Source organism: Clarias gariepinus, chromosome 15 (assembly GCF_024256425.1).
Source record: "Clarias gariepinus isolate MV-2021 ecotype Netherlands chromosome 15, CGAR_prim_01v2, whole genome shotgun sequence".
NCBI lineage: Eukaryota > Metazoa > Chordata > Actinopteri > Siluriformes > Clariidae > Clarias > Clarias gariepinus.
The window spans coordinates 30,122,105-30,140,952 of record NC_071114.1 but is presented as its reverse complement, the minus strand read 5'-3'; the positions used below and the strand labels follow the sequence as shown (position 1 = coordinate 30,140,952).

The 18,848-nt window shown below is 36.9% G+C and overlaps 1 protein-coding gene across 1 annotated transcript in view; it reads right to left on the bottom strand.

Moving 5' to 3' along the window:
- Positions 1–17,975, bottom strand: part of ext2 (exostosin glycosyltransferase 2) — a 43,114-nt gene extending 25,139 nt beyond the window's left edge. The window contains exons 1-9 of the mRNA XM_053513282.1: positions 17,772–17,975; positions 16,381–16,710; positions 15,598–15,821; positions 14,749–14,838; positions 12,059–12,175; positions 11,773–11,968; positions 10,788–10,927; positions 10,472–10,565; positions 3,359–3,490 (exon numbers count right to left, since the gene is read on the bottom strand). Coding sequence (XP_053369257.1) covers positions 3,359–3,490; positions 10,472–10,565; positions 10,788–10,927; positions 11,773–11,968; positions 12,059–12,175; positions 14,749–14,838; positions 15,598–15,821; positions 16,381–16,695 — 1,308 coding nt within the window. The 5' untranslated portion in view covers positions 16,696–16,710; positions 17,772–17,975. The remainder of the gene's footprint in view (positions 1–3,358; positions 3,491–10,471; positions 10,566–10,787; positions 10,928–11,772; positions 11,969–12,058; positions 12,176–14,748; positions 14,839–15,597; positions 15,822–16,380; positions 16,711–17,771) is intronic.
- Between the last annotated feature and the right edge of the window lie 873 nt (positions 17,976–18,848).

Below are 18,848 nucleotides of genomic sequence, written 5' to 3'. Positions count from 1 at the left end.
TTAGGCGAAAATGGGAGCCAGATGAAAGTGTGGACGTCTGAGCGCGCACAAAGAGCTCGGCACATAAAACGTTCACCTCTACGTTGCCGTTGCCGTCCACGCTCGGACCGGAGACATAATTCTTAACGGCAGCTTCCGGGGAGAAAAAAAAAAAAGATTCAAGAAGTCAATGTTATACTGTATGTACACGCAGAGAAACACAACATTTGTGTCTCATGCTGCGAAGGGGCCGAGCACGATCGTTTAACCGACTGAGGGTTGTTTGAGGCTTTCACACTTTTTTTTTTTACCACACAGTTTGTCCATAAAGGTCCAAAACCTTAAATAAAAAGGTGTCTGACCAATCATGTCACAAAGTTGATCTTCTTAGTGACTCGCGTGAACTCGGCCAACATTTCAAAGTAACACCAAAAAAAAAAGGCTCATGTCTATTTTTAGAAAATGTCAACCTCTGGGACGTCCAATCACTGGCATGTTTTACATTTACATAATTGGATTGGACGTCCCACTTTACAATGATGCTGTCTGGAAGACACTCATCCGGAGTGCCTTATCTTCATCTCATTATAAATCCAATTAGGTGAGGCTCGTTTAAAGACCAAACAGCAACGGCTTGGTGATGACGGGGTTTGAACCCCTGACCTTCAGTTCGGTAATCGAACACCTCAATCACTGAGCTGCCAGTACAAAAAAAAAATTACTCAAAAAAATTATAAAAAATTAATCTAATCTACAAAGTGTACTAGGGCACAAGATGTATTTTTGTTAAAAAAAAGATTTTGGACAAAAATGATTTAAATAACTTTTTTTAATGATAGAACTTCAAGTGAAAAAGCTAACGAGAAAAAGCCCCGTCTGTAGCGCTAACAGCTGTCCGGAGCTGGCATGTCTGATGACAAGGCGTTAAAATTAATTATTTTTCAAGTAAAGGCTGCGCAATCAGTATTCTCAATAGGGTAAACAAAAGTAAAAGCACCCGCCTCTTTATATTGGAGTGCTTCATGTTCAAGGTTATGAGCTTCTTTACAAATGATTGTCATAGAAAGAGAACGGTTTTGAAAAGTGAGTAATGTTTATCTTGAAAACATCTGATAACACTATCTTTGGTGACTTACGACAAATCCATCAGGGTAAATTTGTAGGGGGAAAAAAAAGAGGAAAACTCTCAACTGGCTAAACCTTCCTAAGAGCTAGTAAAATTAACCCTAGAAGAAACAACACAAAACACAGAAAGGAAATGGGATGTGTGTGGATCGGACTCGTCCTCCTCGTGTCCGAGTCCTTTCAGAGCTGCAACAAAAAAGGCGGACTTGACAGCATCTCCAGAAACACCCGAGGAGTTCGAGAAATGTGTTTTCAATTACGTCCCGGTGGATACAGAACGATAGAAAAAGAAAGAAAAAAGAAAAAGAAAAAGCGCTTGATTTATTTAGTGCTCAGTTTCAATAGCGCCGTGAGTTTAGACTAAGAAAGTATTTCATCCTTCTTTTAATGCTGGAATGTTTAAAGGACAGAAACATGGTGCAATTAACCTCTCCATGGGTCCTGGGCTCCATCAGTGAGACTGGAGTAAGGATGACCGATAACCGTGGCCCGAGACGTGAGGGAGTCAAGTGCAGCGTCTAATGAGCTCAAAAAAAAAAAAAAGCAACGGAGTTGATGCAATTCGACTGAAACTGAACAAGTTCTTCCTAATTCACCGTGACCAATGAGCACAGAGACGCTGGGTCACATGACCTATTACTTAATTGAAGAGAAGGCAAAATGGGAACAAACAGTGCTGTTAAATTCTGATTGGTTAATTTACATTGGTGTAAGAGGAATAAAACACTTCAGGATATGATGTAAGAATATAAAAAATAGAAAGTGGAAAAACTACTTTCTATTTTTACCTCATAAACCAGGCAGTGTGCATCAAATAAGAAAATAAATATTTTTTACAAACCTTCCACCTTGTCTTTCAATCGTTGGTTGACAAATAAATTTCTTTTAATTGATTTTACACGTTAATTTATTATTTTTTTTTTTAGATTTGTTTATAATTCCTTTTCCATTTCTGTTCAAAATGAATAGAAATAATCACTCTTATTTTTACCTTTTATTTCTTCTTCTATACTTAACATTATGAGAGACATCAGGACTTACCACTACAAACTACAGCTCCTGTACTCAGTTAACACACTCGTAAAAAATGTATACACATAATTCAGGCAAGAATCATCACCAGAAATAAAAGCTAAAAGACTCTGAATTATTTGCACTTTATGTATCGCATGGTCCTATCACAGCTCGTGGTTAATTAACAGCACGCTTGATCCTCAGAGTAAGGAATAAACAAACACGTCCTCGATACAAAACAAACCATGCGGAAGTGTCTTCAATCTGAGATTGTCACAGGTGACTGGACTTCCCTCTAAAAAAATCAGATCTCCCTCTCCCACACACACACTTGCACACACGCACACGCCCCCCACACCCTGCTTTAGCGAGAGAGATTTTTCACATTGTAACTGGAGACGTCAAGCTAACTAGCGAACACCAGCGTATCAGATTGGACGACGTCTTTCTGTCAACAAACTGTCAGGTGTATTTATTTTTACAATAAACACACACATCCTGCCCAAAGTATAACTCTTGGACAATTATTTGAAGGATTATACCATGTCTTTTTCTTTTCTCTTTTAATTTCTTTTTTTTAACATTTTTATCTGACGTCCACCTTTAGAACTTTTTTTTTGTTAAAAAAATCTTTTTATTTTTAGAACTTTCAGATTTATTTACATTTTTCTTTTATTAATTCTATTATTATTATTATTATTGATATTTTACTAAAATCTGTTTTTTCACAGGATATTCTTTCTTTTTGTTCCTTATAGTTTAATGATTTTTTTTTTCATCAGTTCTATTTATTTATTTTGTTCAAGTTACATTTTGGAGGGGGGGGTTAATTTATTTATTTTTTAAAATATTTTAATATTCTTAATTCTTTAATTTTTGTATTTTCTTAAATTTTGTATATCTGAATTATTTCTGCTAACAATTTAAACTTTTATGGATACTCCTGCTTTAATTTTTAGAAATATATATTATTTAAAAGTGTATTTTTTTTTTTATTCTAAGTCAGTTTAAATGAAATTTTTTTAGGCTTAAATTGTTTCTCTTAAATGAAATTTTAATTATTCCGCCTACCCACTTCATTTCTTAGATATTTTATTATAAGTCACTATAATTATTATTATTACAGATGAACTCATATCAGGGTCTTTGGCATAGTTAAAGAAATACAGACGGGGACTCTGGTCCACAGACGTGTGTAGATAATGAGTGTAAAGCGTATGAGCGTTGTGGATGTACTTACCACGACCGGCGGGTTGTTCCACTGCTCGTACGTGCGCGCTGCGTAGGGGTAAATGCGATCGTTGATGATCTGCAACGTGGTCAATCCGACGGCCTTCATAGAGCTGAAGTATGCGTCCCAGAACCAGCGAGCCTGAACGACGACACAGAACATCATATTTAACGAACATCGTTCATCAGTTAGAGATACAGACGGCAGGCTGAGAGGGGTGACGATACACTTCACTCATGTCTCAATGTCGATGTCCATCATCTGATCTGATACTCTCAGAAACTCTGGAGCGAAATCTAAACAGGCGACAGGGTGGAGTAGTGATCAGTGCTGTGTGATATTAACCTTCTGTTCATGTTAGACTTTTTCGTTAACATCAGGTGTGTTTACATCAGAAAACCTCTCCGACCTCACCACTGAATATTTCCATGTCAGAATTATAAAGTTTTCCCCAAGTTTTGAGCACGATGAACTGTTGCATATGACGCTCCCTCCCAAACACACACACACACTTTCAGGATCCTCCTTATGCCTTTCTGACCTTCCACAACACTTTCAAAGGCACCTCAGCGTCATTAAAACCCAGTTACGCGCCTGCGGGAGAACATCCTGGACGGTTATGAGCTCTTCAGCCCATCAGTCTTTTCCCCTGGAGCGACTCGAGCTCGCTTCTGCAGCTCCAAACCCCCAGAGGTCAAAGGTCAGCCCACGTTCCTCCTCATCGAAATTCAGCGCTATAAGAGCAGTGATGTATGTCACTGAACGTCTTGTAAATTATTGTACTGCTTTATTAATGTTAGTAAATCACAGTGTTAGAAAGGTTTGCAGTAAAGTGGGAGTAAATGTATATATTTTTACACTTGATGATGTTGTTTATGGATTTTAATAAAAACACACAATTCTGTCTGACAGTTCTGTCCGTTTTACTTTTCAGGTTTTCTTTGTACAGGTTTCAAGTTATGAGTTAAAGATATCGTTTCAGGATTATTTATTTCTCTCATTTTTATTATTGCGCCTACTCACAAAGACAACAGCAATGATTATGACAAAAGGGTTTATTAAGTCCTTCAGTGGAAGGAGTCTCCAGTTTTAAATCGTTGTAACATTTAGAGTTGTGCACAATGTTTTTGACAAAATCAGACCAGGCAGGTTTACACTTTTGCTGCTTCTTTATAGGAAAAGGCAATTAAAAATATATATATTATTACAAGAGAAGCTGGTGAGGGAACGACGGTTTACGGAGAACAGAAACCAACAACTTTCGATGTAAACCATAAATGAATGTATGACAAGTTGATATTTTATAATTGTTGTTAAATTACTTTCATCTAATTGAAATAAAAGACTGTTGAGGTACAATCCATTTTGGATGATCACACACACCACTGTTCATTAGATAGTTTATTACAACAGTCAGCGCGATTAGACTTGTCTGTCTGCATTTTTCAGTTCGGTTCGATTCAGCAGTGCTAGTTTACTGTCCCACTTGTTTCTAGCAGCTATATTTAAAATTATTATAATTATTATAATAATTATAATATAAATTCTTCCTTGTTGAGCAGCCCTTCAGGTTATGTCGATATCGATCTTGTTTTATTGTGGATTTAGATATTTTTGTACCCGTGTCCTCCAATGTCTTCTGGGACTGATTAGATTTTTCAAAAGTATGTTCAATCTCTGAGCGACAGAATGTGTGGAGTATGATGGCTGCGTATTGTTCTTACAGATAAACGTGGGACCTTCAGGCATTTAGGAATGATTCTCAAAGATGGACCACACTTGTGGACGCCCACAATTTCTTTTCTCAGGTCTTGGCAGATTTCCTCCAGACCTTTAGAAGTCCTTCAGACTTTTCTTGTTAACAAGTCATATGGAAAACTTATACAGTAAGTCCCAGATTTACGGACGAGTTCTGTTCAGGGAGCACCTTCGTAAGTCAGATTCGATCGCAAGTCAGACAAAGTGAGTCTTATACACCTTTGACACAGATATACAATGGAAAGTATACATTTAAAAAAAAAAAAAAAAAAAAACAGGTTCGGTGTTTTGGTTTCACATTATACATTTGCAAGACTGCATCTTTAACATGCGAGGGGAATTCCAGTCACGCAAGGGTGGAGGGAGAGTCAGCTGATCTTGTTTAAAGGGAGCCAGAGAAGATGACGGGGGGAGGACAACGATACATGGTGTTTACTGCGCGCTTCAACAGACAGCATTTTGTCTCAGATCTGTATTGGCCTGTGAACTCTGTTTTGTTGATATATTTATTTTTTTTATAAATTGTAAATATCAGTATCTGGTGAACTGGGTCTATTTTTTTTACAATACACATGAGCTACTTCCATGATTTTTTCGCATATACAAATGTTCATAGATCTGTGGTCCGTTCGTATCTGCGGAAATTCGTAACTCGAATGTTTATAAGTCGAGGACTACCTGTACTAAAACAATCCTGAAAATCAGATGAAAAAGGTTATAAAACTTTTATAACCCTCAAACAAGAAGCAAGAATGCTTTTGTTTATCACACGCCTCTCTTTCCTGCTTACTCTCAGCTACGCAACACACACCTTCCTGGCTCGTTTACAGCTCCTGTCATACAGTTTCACCAAATCAATAAATAAATTTATAAAGAAGTTAAATCCTGGCTTAAAGAAAACAATTTAAGAAAAAGATAAAATATTTCAGTAGCTCAAGCTTGTACAGTTTCCTTATTTCCCTTCGTGACAAAAACAAGTCCCTCGCTGTGAGAGCTATAAAACTGCACCCTGAATCCTTGTAAGACTCGAAAAAAGAGACAGACAGAGAAAGAGAGAAACGATCTCATCCCTCTGTCAGCGAGCTCTATTCGCTCTGTCGGCGGCTTCCCTCCCATCCTTGAGCACATTTTCGCTTTTATTGACTGGCGTGTTTGTCGTCATATGGTCTACAGAGAGCACCGCATTAGTACAAGCTCTCTCTCTCTCGTCCTCCCCCCCTCGTCCCGTCCTTCCGTCCCATCCTCTGCCCCTTACGGTTCTCGGCCCCAAAACGCCGAAAAGAAATACGATGACAGAAAAACAGTTTTCTTTTTATGGAGAAGGAAAGGGGACTCAAAAAGACTTGGCCACCCCGAGGGAGGGGGGCGGGCCGAGGGAATCGTGGACGGCCATAAATCAAGACTGTGATGAAAGTTTCCTTTCCAACTGGGAAAAAAGGAGAAGGACAGGAAAACAAAATAAAACAACATTTTAAAAAAACACCGTGAGCTCTGAGCTCAGAGAAATGCCTTCTCACACTCGAACGACGGGAGGAATTTTTATAAGATGCAGTCGCACGAGAAGGGAGATAACGCGCGGCTCGTGTGAGAGTTACAACACCCCAAAAAAAAAACGAGATGAGATGGGAAAATGTGAATTCTTAGTGTCTGAGGTAACAGGATAAAACAATAACCAAAAACTTTTACTATATTAAACATCTCTATAAGGAAAACATCCAACATATTTGTAATAGTAGTGGTAGTAGTACACAACAATAATAATAGAAAATCTTCATTTTTGTATTTCCTTTAATTCTTTTTGAAAAATTACGTAACCGTGATGCAAAACACGCAGACCCTGACGTGAATAAAACACTTTCCTTAGTTACTAACATGACATAAACTCTTCTGGTTTCTCCACACTGAGCCTCATCTGTGCTTTAATCTAATCTAAAACAATTCTAACGCTCCGAGGGGGGTCGCCGTCTTAGCCTGCTTCGCTCCACTCGGCTTTTTACACGATTGCCGGAAAACCGATGTTAACCGAAAAGCAGCTGTTTAACACGTAACTAACAAATTGTGTGACCGAACAAAAAAGGAAAAATCCCCAGCTCCTCCTTTTAAAAAAGAAATGGTTTTCCTGTGTAACATATATCGCTACTGTGTACAGGGGGTCCCTTTTTTTGTTCTTAGATAGATACAGAGAACTTTATTAATCCTAAAGAGAAATAAAAAAAAAAAATAAGAGCACGTAAAATATAAATAAAGGATGCATAAAAAATAAAATTAAAAGAAAAACAATAGGATGAACGTGAGCTACTGCAACAGGCTGCTTCTATTGCGGTGCCATCTTTCTGTTCTGGATGAGTTTTTAGGGAGCCGCAGAGTGCAGACGGGAAATTTAAAATATAATAAAGGAGTAGAATAATTTTTTTTTTTAAGCTGCTTATTTCTAAGAGATCTATGAAACATGCAAGCTATGCTAAACAAGGGATGGTCACACTCTTACACACATGCGCACACACACACACACACTGGAATAATATAACTTAGGATTCAGGCGAATGATTGACACCTGCGCCCTCTGTTGGCAAAACAAGAATCAGCACTAAACCTTAAATTTATCTGTCTAATTCTGGTTAAAGCTCTTTGTTGTGCTGCTCTCTCTCTCTTTCTCCCTTTTACAGCTTTACCTGTAACTGTATACATTTTGTACAGCTATATTATGTTAAAAAATTATTCCATAACTTATTTTTATCTATACACTCCACGGATTTACAAAGGTTATATACACATATATATATATATATATATATATATATATATAAACCTTTTTTTTCCTTTTTATTAATTCATATATTTATTAAAGGTTATATGAGCTGATTTTTATTATCTTGCTTATTAGTGTCTGTATATGAAATCAACTGATTATTTTTTTTAAGGATTTTAAAACTAAATTTCCCACCTAGGATAAAACTTTTTTTCAAAGCTGTGGCTTGTTTACTCTTTTAATTAAAAATCAATAAATAAATAAAAATAAATAAATAAAAATTCTATTTGTTTTCAACACAACACTCTCATACATTTTTTTAAACTCTATTTTTCTATCAAATTTCAAGCCTTGCTAGGCTATTCTACAAAACATAAAATAAATGAGATTTAATTTTTTACTGTTTGTTACTATTATTTGAGCACATAGTTAAGAATTCTTAATTCATTTCATTTAAATTTAGATTTATTTTCCTTTTAAATAAAACTCAAATGACACTTCATAACTTCTCAAAAACTTTGAATAATTGCAAGTTCGCTTGTTTTTTTTAAAAAAAAGAAAAAAAAATCAAACATGATACATTGCTAGTGAATCTGTGTAAAGGGAAAAAAATTCTCTTAAATATTGTTTATTGTTGGTTAATTTACGCACATTTTTCCTCACAATACAGATCAACTCCCTGCTGACGGCGGTGTAGTGGAAAAAGAGCACTAAAGCGCCGCTGCATCTTCTCGTCTCTACTGTACATCTCTAACCAGCCGAGTATGGCTGCAGTGCATTCTGGGAGTTTAATTCCAGCGTTTGCTTTACATCCAACAGCCGCTAACTTTTTACAAGAATAACAAAAGTACAGCATTAATCACATGAAAATACCTTTCTAACAAATTTAATGTGTCTCAGGATGGAGTTTTCACTCGTAAGTGGACAGACAGAGACAGGAGGTGTGTTTGAACTCGTAAGTAATTTCATCACACGGATAAAAATCCACTAGAGCTAATTAAAGCAGGCGAGTTACACTGATTTATGTCTTCACAGATCACAGATCAGCGGTCATACAGGATAAACTTAGTTTTAGCAATTTAAGAACTTCAGGGAGGGGGAAAGAAAAAAAAAAACAGCAGTCTGATATTATTTTTGGCCTCGGCTTGTCTGAGACGATTATTTCCCCGACGCTTCATTGAGGGAGACACGTTATAAAGAAGCACAGATGGGGACGTGAGTGGAGTAGGACAGAGGTCATAACTTCTTGCTGTATAAGACTTCACGTGACGGCTCGGGGGTTCAGTCAGAGCCCTGTCCCGGGGACTCGGAGTGCAGCGGTACAGCTAGGAGCCCACAGACACCCTATTTGTCTCAGAGGTTAATTACCGGGTTTATTCCTCGTGCTGAAGTACGGAAATCATTAAACTGCTCAGGAACTTAAGCATCTAGGACCAAACTCTGCCTCTAAGGAGGAATCATCAACTCTAATCTCATATGCTTTGTGTATTATTTAAAAAATAAATCGGCTCGCTGTCTGTCCTGCTTGTGTGTGTGTTTCTTGTTTCCATGCGACACTACTGCAGCCAATCAGCGACAGGGTGCGTGTGGGTTCGATGACGTTTTGTAGTTGCGCAATGTGAGGGGCGGAGCTTCTGGAAAACCAAAGAGTGGAAAGGGTGTGTATGTGTGTGTTTAAATGTCGAGTTCAAATATTTCCAATTGCTCCCTTAAAGTCAGCGACTACAGACTCTGTGTCACGCTGTTCGGGTAAAATAATCAACGATGCTACACAGTACTTGTTTCCTTTATGTTTTCTGAGAAAATGCAAAGAAGCCTGAACTCCCTGGAGTTCCTATAGACGGCAGAAAGCTCAAGGCTACAGACGCACCTCAGTCACTAGACACTCCTTACACACATTTTCAACAGAAACAAACGATACACTTATTGTAGAATCCTGTGCTTCAAGCTGCTCATTCAAGCTGTTTTTTTTAAATACATTTTTTAATAGCTCTTTTCGCGACTCCATTCACATGAAATTTAATTACACACTTATAAGCGCATATTTAAAAAATGTACAGCGCCATCTGTGTGTGTGTGTTGTGGGGGTAAGACGAGCGGTAGAACACATTAAGAAGGTTTTTAAAATTTTTGTCTGACTGTCTGTGTACGCATCACATAAAAACTACTGAGTTTTGATGGGGTTTTCACTAGTGTATTTGGAAGATATATAATTTAGAAGATATGCTAATTTGAAATTTAAATGGAAAGCGCCCTTATATCATAAAAAGCATCGACCAGATGGCGCTGTAAATTTAATACGCGCTTTTGAGTGTGCGATTGAAATCGACTTAATAAACATGATCTCATTCCTTCACTCCACACACTTCAAGGTAACACGTAAAAATTTTGTTAACTCCAAAATTTAACAGATTTTTTTTTTTTTAAATGCACTTGTGTGTGGAATTTAAATGCACACTCATATCTAGTACAAAATTATTGTTTTTGTAATAAATTCTAATATATTAGATAACTATTTCAAACAAATAAAAATTAAATTAAAATCTGTTATAGCGATATTTCCGCTTACAAATTCATCAAATAAGACTCGTTCCACTTAATATCGACCCCCTCACCTGTCTTTGCATCTCCTCCACCTGTCTGTGAGGAATACTTTTCAAAATCGTATACATCTCCGGGAGCTTCTCTTCAGGAATGACGACTGAAGCTCTGAAAACATAAAAAAAAATCAAACCCAACACTTTAACAGGTGTTTAAAAACGCAAATGCAGTTAGTTTAGAGATTATAGATCTTATTTATAACAAAATAAACAATGCTATAGTGCAATTATTAAAAATAAATCTCTTACACCGATCTTATCTAAAAAAAGAGTGTACGAGTGAATAGGGAAGGGTTAAAGAACAGAACGTTCCTCTGTAATGGATCCGTACCTTTTCCAGTCCAGCACCTCAGAGAAGGGCAGGATGTACGAGTCGGCCATGATGACGGGAACGCAACCCGCCTGCAGGACGTCGCTGAGGGCGGCCTGGCCGAGTCGAGCGCCGCGCAAGACCACGCAGAACGAAGACTCCTGCGGGACGACAAGAACAAACAGCGGCTCAGCGTTACATTCAGTTCTGATTCTGTCTCAAGTGGACGCGACACACCGGTGATCTGAGACGCAAAATGGATCAGTGAACAAAGAACTAATGTTAGGAAGCAAACTGTGTGTGTGTGTGTGTGTGTGTGTGTGTGTGTGTGTGTGCGCGTTAATGTAATCCCGTTACATGTTATATAATACTGTAGGTAAATACACATTTTTCACATTTCATACAAATTTCCATAATTTTCTTTTGACTGTGTAAAGCCACTTTGCGGGAATTACAATTGTTAAAAGACGCTATACAAATAAAATTTATTAGAAATGTTAATGTTACAATTTGTTCCATTTTAAACGGCCAGGAAATTTACTTAAAATTTTTTAGTATCACGATTTTATAAATATTGATATTCTATATTATTTTTTCCCAGATTTTGTTAAAATTATAAACTGAATTTTGGAATCAATGTGAGAATACATAATTTTTTTTTTTTTTTATGTAAATAATTTTTCCCCGATCTCTAATACTGCATGTTAAAAAAAACTTGCATTGTTTTATTTCGGTTCATTTATTTCGACGAGATTTGTCATATATAAATTAATTTAAGAGAAATTCTATCATAGTTTCAACATGAGCGAGTCTACATTAATTGTGATTGTTTGATGTAAAATAAAAAAATCTTTGAAAATAAGCTAAAGCTGTACAGCAGGAAGAAAAACACCACAACGAATGGATTAAATTTGTCAAAAGAAGTTCAGGGCTGACACTCGCTGAATAGCCAATTAAACTTTAAAATGAGAAGAACATGAAGTGATCTACGCTGAAGGTGAGTTACCTGAAGGATCTGGGGGTAGTCGTAGGTCTGGCCCTTGGAGCAGCGTTTCCGGGCTGAGGCCACGCCCTGAGACAGGTTCGTGCACTTGTCCAGCAGGAGGATTGACTCTCCGTTCTCCTCCTTCAGCCTCTCCAGCTCTGCGCGATACTCCCGATGGACGGCCGTCTGAGACGACAGGATGAAGTATCGCCTCGGGCTGAGACACAAAGACGAGACGCTCGCATTGACGCGCTATGATTTTTATTTTGATCTTGTTGTCACTGCGTAGCTTAAGATCAGAACTCACCCAGGCTGTCTCTCGGGGAGCTCAACTTCAGCTGACAGGGGGCTGTACACGGGGATGCTAACGTCGTAGCCTTGTCTGTACGTCCATGTCGAGAAACCTCCTCCGGCGAGTAAAGCTCTGTCCAACAAACAAAAAATTATTTTATTTATTTACTGTTTATATTGTACAGTCCGAGATTTTCTGCTTTGTATTCTCACCAAACAATATAAGACAAGATGCAGCCCTAAATGCTCAGGTGCCAATATTTATGATGCACGCACTTTTAAAAACTGAATTTTTAATTAAATTAGCTTTTCTTTTTTAAAACATGATCATGTTATGTTATCACTTAAATCAGAGATGCATACAAATCATGGAATGTTATGGTTTCCATAGCAACAAATCATTCTAATAATAAACAGACTAATAACTAATGATAAATCTATTTTTTTTTTTTAAACGTGGGTTGGTATAGTGTTGTTTCTTTTTTCTATTAAGGAAATGTTTAGTTGAAATTCAGTGAAGAAAGGGCTGTTTAAAACTAATATATATATATATATATATATATATATACACATAGACATACACACACATACACACACATATATATTTATATATATATTTTACAGTTTTTACAATTATATTTATACATTATAATATAGAAATGTGACCGTTGTGTAAAAAAGTTTAAAAGTTGAGTTTAAAAGTTTAAAAATTGCTTATTACATTCTTTTTTATTAGAGGAATTGAAGGTTGAAAAACAGCAAAGATGAATAAGAAAATTCATGAATGACTTTAATGAAATAAAGTCATGTTTCTCTCTCTATCCCTTTTTAAATAAAACCGTCATCTCCATCTCTCATGAACAACTTGCAACCTCTACCGCTCTCTCTCAACAAAAAAAAAATCTTTCTCTCCCTCTCTTGGAAAAAATGCCCATGCTTTTAAAGGAAAAAATTCCTCCTTACTTGGTCTATAAATGAAACAATGCCATATCTCTATATCTCAATGCCATATCTCTAAATCTCTCTCTCAACAAGAAAGCCCACCCCTCCCCTCTGTATTATCCATCGCTCTTTAATAAATAAAAATCTCCACACTGCTGGTGTTTTTGCTCTGGTATGAGAAGCTTAAAACACTTCTACATTGTGAGTTACAGAAAAATAATCAATCTTAAGGTGAAAACTGCTCCATCACACTCGTACTTTCTTGTGCTTTTACGCCAAGGGTGCGTTTCTTCTTACAACAAAACAATCCGTTTGTGCTTTGAAGCTGCACCGTTTAAAGATCAGGAGGCTGATAAAAAAAAGTGAGGAGCTGCAAAATCAGGACAGTGAGCAGTGCACAGTCACACATACAAGTCTTTTTATCTAACCCCCCTCCCCACACACAATGGCAGCTGGTTTTGTTGAGGTTACACACCAAATGGAGCACAGCTGGATGAACCCAGGAAATTCCCCACAGCTCCAGATAAAGCACTCGCCATTTCAGGGCTTTCGAGTACATAAAACTCACCTTTTCCACTCCGAGCCTGAGGAAAAGGCCGAGACCCGAGCAGTACGGAGCAGTAAATACCAGGAGATTATACTCAGCTGGCTGACCCCCACCACCCTCACCCCCCACCCACCACCTTCTTTTATACACTCCTTTAAAATAAACTATCTAGGCCGTCCCGTTGTTTTACATCCGCACTGTATTTTTAAACTAAAGTGAAACATCAGATGCACAAATTCGTAAACCGGATGTTAAAAATACTAAACGGGATATAATTTTATTTAAATGATGCTTCTGGGAGAAACAGACTTCGCTGCGAGGAAGTTGTGAAGGAGGGTCGGAGAGCACGCAGTGTGTTTAATCACGGATAAGAGACACACGCTCAGTGAGACACATTAATGCCTGAATCGCTGTGAATCAAATCCCTCAAAAAAGATCAAGTGTAAGTTGGTGCTGCCCTCTAGTGGAACGGGTTTTACATTTTATATATAAAATCAAAATCATAATATAGAAATAAAGACAAACAGAAAACAGAAATATGAATTAATATACAAGATAAATATTTTAACTTTTTGATAAAAGCATTAAAATATAAATAAAATAATTAATTAATATTTAAATTTAAAAGAAAACAATAATTGGTGTATTATTAAAAAATATATATAAATTAATTAATTAATAAAATTGAATGTAAATTAATGAATGTGAAAAAAATATACAAATGCATAAATTGGTATAAACTAAAATTGTAAAAAAAAAAATGTAGAAATAATTATTCATAAAAATAAAATACCCATGAATAAAAAAACATATGAAATATCAAATACAGTTTAATTAATCTATTAATTGAATACTAAATAAATAAGTAACAAAATAAAATAAACAAAAAAGAAATAAATGAGAAAAGGTTGTAAAATAAGTGAATGAAACCAGATAACCTGTTTATATCTATCAGTTAAAACATCACCATAGCTAAATAAAGTTACATAAACAGTAAAGTAAGTGAGTGCATGACTGCGATGTTGAAATGTTTTGATTTAAGTATTTAAGATTACATTTATTTTCAAAATTTGAAGAGTCTGAATATCTGATATTTCTGTTCTGTTTTTAATTTTTTCATGAGAGTTGTTAGTGTTAGATAAATATGCGACACAAAGGTATAACTGTTTACACTTACACATTTAAAAGGGTAAAAAAAAAAAAAAAGGGTGTGTCACCTGTCTCTGGGAACGTCCAGTGCCGTGTTGTAGTCCGGAGGTCCTCCTGGTAACATGTTGAACAATAAGTGATTCATCCCCTTATCCCATCTGTAAACAAACACACATATTGTATATTAAATTATGTATAAAAAATAAATCAAATTGCTGCTTATGCTGTACAACACTCTCCAATAAAAGACACCATCTGCTGTCTTCTGCATACATAAGCTCAGACATCTATTATCACCCAGTGTCTCAGTGACTGACAGTGAAGACACTGTATAAGCCCGCCCACACAGACATGTCTGCTACCTTGGACTCCTGAAAAACCTTTAAATCCTGTCTTATTCTTTTTTTCTTAGTAGTAGTAGCAGTAGTAGTAATAGTTTTAATAGCAATTGAAGTATTATTCCCGGTTATATTATTAACTAACTGTACACTTTTAAAATATGTCACACTTAAAAAGAGAAACAGAGAATGAAAGAGAAATAGAGAGAAAGAGAGAGAAAGAGAGAGAAATAAGCCCATTATTTCAGACATCAGGGATACTTTGTTATCGATGCACTCAGCCTTTGTTGTTTTAAAAGCAATGCTACATGAGGTATTTCTGAGTCGTGTGTTATACGTCACACTAGACGCCTTCTCTGATAGCACGCGATGATATGCTTTAACGCTGAATTCGGCAGGTTGTGTGTGAATTACCAAGTGAACAGTGAAGGTGTCATGAGGAAGGAGTCTACAAGAACAGATTAACAGTGTGGTTTGTGTGTGAAATGGGCTACTGAGAGACACATAGGGAGGGAGAGAGAGAGAGAGAGAGAGAGAGAGAGAGCGAGACAGAGAGATGTTGGACTGAGAGGTGTGGACCTGGGCAGCATGGCGAGAGCCTGTGCGGTCTCCCGGATGCGCAGCGAGTTCTGGTTCAGCACGTCGATGGAGGGGATGAAGAGACAGGCGCGGGTGACATCGTCGGTGTAGAAGTCGCTGTCGGAGATGGCGCTCAGCAGCTCGTTATATTCACGGGACAGACCGGTACTGCTGATGGGCACGCCCACCTCGTCCACAAACCTCTGCAGGGGGTAGATATACACCTGCACACACACAAACAAAAATTTGTTTCAAATATTTCTTTATTAGTACTTTTTTTTATATAAATGAAGGTTAAGAGTTTAATTTAAATCGGACTCAAGATATATTCTAAATGTATATTATATTTATATTTCATTTATTTATGTATGATTTATTATTTGTTTCCTTACTTATTTATTTATTATTTTTATATATATTTTTTTTTTAAATAATGCAGCTTAACTCATTAAATTTCGGTTATCTTTTTAAAAAGTGATAATTATATGCGGTTTAATTTAATCATCAAGACACCAAGAAGAAATTCTTTTTTTAAATGTAAAAATTTTAATTTTAATTTTAATGTTGATGTTAACATCACTTTATTTTCAAACACAGTTTTGCCTTAATTGTAACTGCATTTTAAATGAATAAAAAGAGTTTAAAGGTCACTTTCATATTTATTTTACATTTCCATTATAATTGTAATTTATAATGTTAATTTATTGAACTTTTAATTTACTTGTAACGCTTAACGTATCTTAACTCAGTTAGAATTAAATCAGGGATGACTTCAGAACTGACCTTGATGCGGTTTTTGGGATTGTAGCCGCAGCGGTAGACATCGAAGCAGGTGTGCATGCGGCAGCTCAGGTCTCCTCTCTCAGGGATGGGGCTGGACGCGGGCAGTTTGACCAGCGGAGCGTCGTGCACGCTACGGCGGTCCAGGGTCCACTCCACCGAGGACTCGATGGAATGCGGCCAGAACTGGAACATCCCTGTGGCGATGAGGCCGAGCAGCACCACCGAGAACAGTGTGATGTAGTAGATCCGGTGTTTGGTCTTCATGCGGGGGATGAGAGCCGGACCGCGAGAGCTGTACTTTACTGACGCACACATCCTGAGTACAAGGCACTGGGATAAACAAACACAGACACAGAAAATAAAACACTGTCTCAAGCAGTGACATTTGCCATATTCCCTACTCAGTATTCCCTTTTCCCTAATTATTTATTTTTATTCCGTACTTCCTTTTTTATATTCCCAACTCAGTCTGAGCAGATGAGGGTTAAGAGACTTGTTTAAAGGCCCATCAGTGGCAACTTGGTGGTCGTGGGGTTTGAACCTGGGATCTTCTGAACGGTAGTCCAATGCAGTTACGCCAATAACTATATACATGCACTATTGATTCCTTATTTCCTTCACACTTTTCTGTATTCCATACTGCCTTCTTCCCATTCCCTATTTAGCATTCCCTTTTCCCTAATCACTTCTCTGTATTCCATACTGCCTTCTTTATACTCTACACTCGGTGTCCCCTACTCCGTTCTTCATATTGCCTACTCTCTACCCATGTCTCAGTATTTCCTTCTTCATATTCCTTTCTCTGTATCACTTTTCTGTATTCCCTCTTATTCTCTACTCACATACTGCCTTCTTCATATTCCCTACTCAGTAGTCCCCTTTCCCTAATCACTTCTTCGCATGCCTACTCCCTTCCTCATATTCCCTACTCACTTCTCTATATTTTCTCTGTTCCATTCTTTATATTCCACATCACTTACATATTTGCCATTTCTACATTCCTTTCTCCCTGCTCCCTAATCACTTCCCAGAATTGCCCTCTCCCTATGCCATATTTCCTCTTCCCTTCTCCACATTCCCTAATCTCTTGCCAGTTATCCTGACTCCCTTCTCCCTGTCCCATCCTTCCCTTCTCCTGATGTTTAATCTGTTATCAGGCTGGTGTTGTAGCTAGCTAGCTAGCTAGCATGCTAACTAGTGTTTACAGTTTAAACCACCCAAACGTATTTAATATTAAGGTGACACTACTGCTTTATTCAGTAACTAGTTCGCAGTTAGTTTATCTCCTGAATATAAACTAATACCAGGGTTAGGAACCGCTAAGGTTATTGTATTTTACTTCTTCTAAACTAGGTGGCTAGTTAGATAAAAACAAGCTTAGCCTAGCCTACCTTTGCTTCGTCCCGTCACAGCGGCTTCAACAGCGTCCGAGAGAAATTAATTCATAATGTTTTTAACGAATTAAAACAAAAAAACGACCGTGTGAACTGCTTAGTTTGTATGTTTATCCCACCCGTAGTGAATATTCCGCGGAAAAGCTAAGAACTTGAAGGAGGAAAAGGGAAATAAATCACTTTATCCGGGCGTATCGCCTCCTGCTGTACAGGCATCAGGTTAACAGGAGACACTGCATTAGCATCTGATGCTAGCTATACGTCAGCGCGTCCGCCATATTGGAAAGGGCATGCTTTGCTAACTCTGTGGAAAGATGCTTGACTAGCCTGATAACATTCGCTGATAAAATTAGATCATGTTCATTTCAACATTCACTTGGTAACACAACACGTACTTTTACTGCTTAATGTTAATATAAATAAATGATTTGTAAATATTTACTGAGGTAAATTCCTGAGATCAGCGGTCCAAATAGGCAAAATGTACAGCCACGCAGAAACAATCCAACATTTACGATTTAGGTCTAAATTTTGACTAATCATAAAATATCAGAGAATAAATTTCAAGATACTCCAGTTTTTTAATTCACATAACAGAAATAAACATATACAGAAAATAAATACAAAAGCTAGCGTATACAAACTTTAGGCTTAGGCAATAACAATAATAATAATAATAATAATAATAAAGTTTAATAATTGTGATTGACTGTGATTTGATTAATCTCCAAAAAACAACATTATACTGTATCACTGAGAGGTTTATCCATTTTATGACATATTAATTCTCACAACACTGGCGATTTTTAAAGGGTTAGAGATTGATGTAATACTTCTCACCATTTACCGTTTTTCTATAAAGTAATTTCCTGTTCTCTTTTACAGCAGCTAAACTACAACAAAAATGCTGGAATGTTCTGTCACTTAGTTTTGCGTATTATTTAAATATACACAACAGACACATTATATTGTGTGTATACATTCAATCATGAAACACATTTTCTTACTTTAATGTTCAATATTTAATTGCAGCATTTTAAGGAAGAAAATGCCTTTTCACTGTGATTATACATC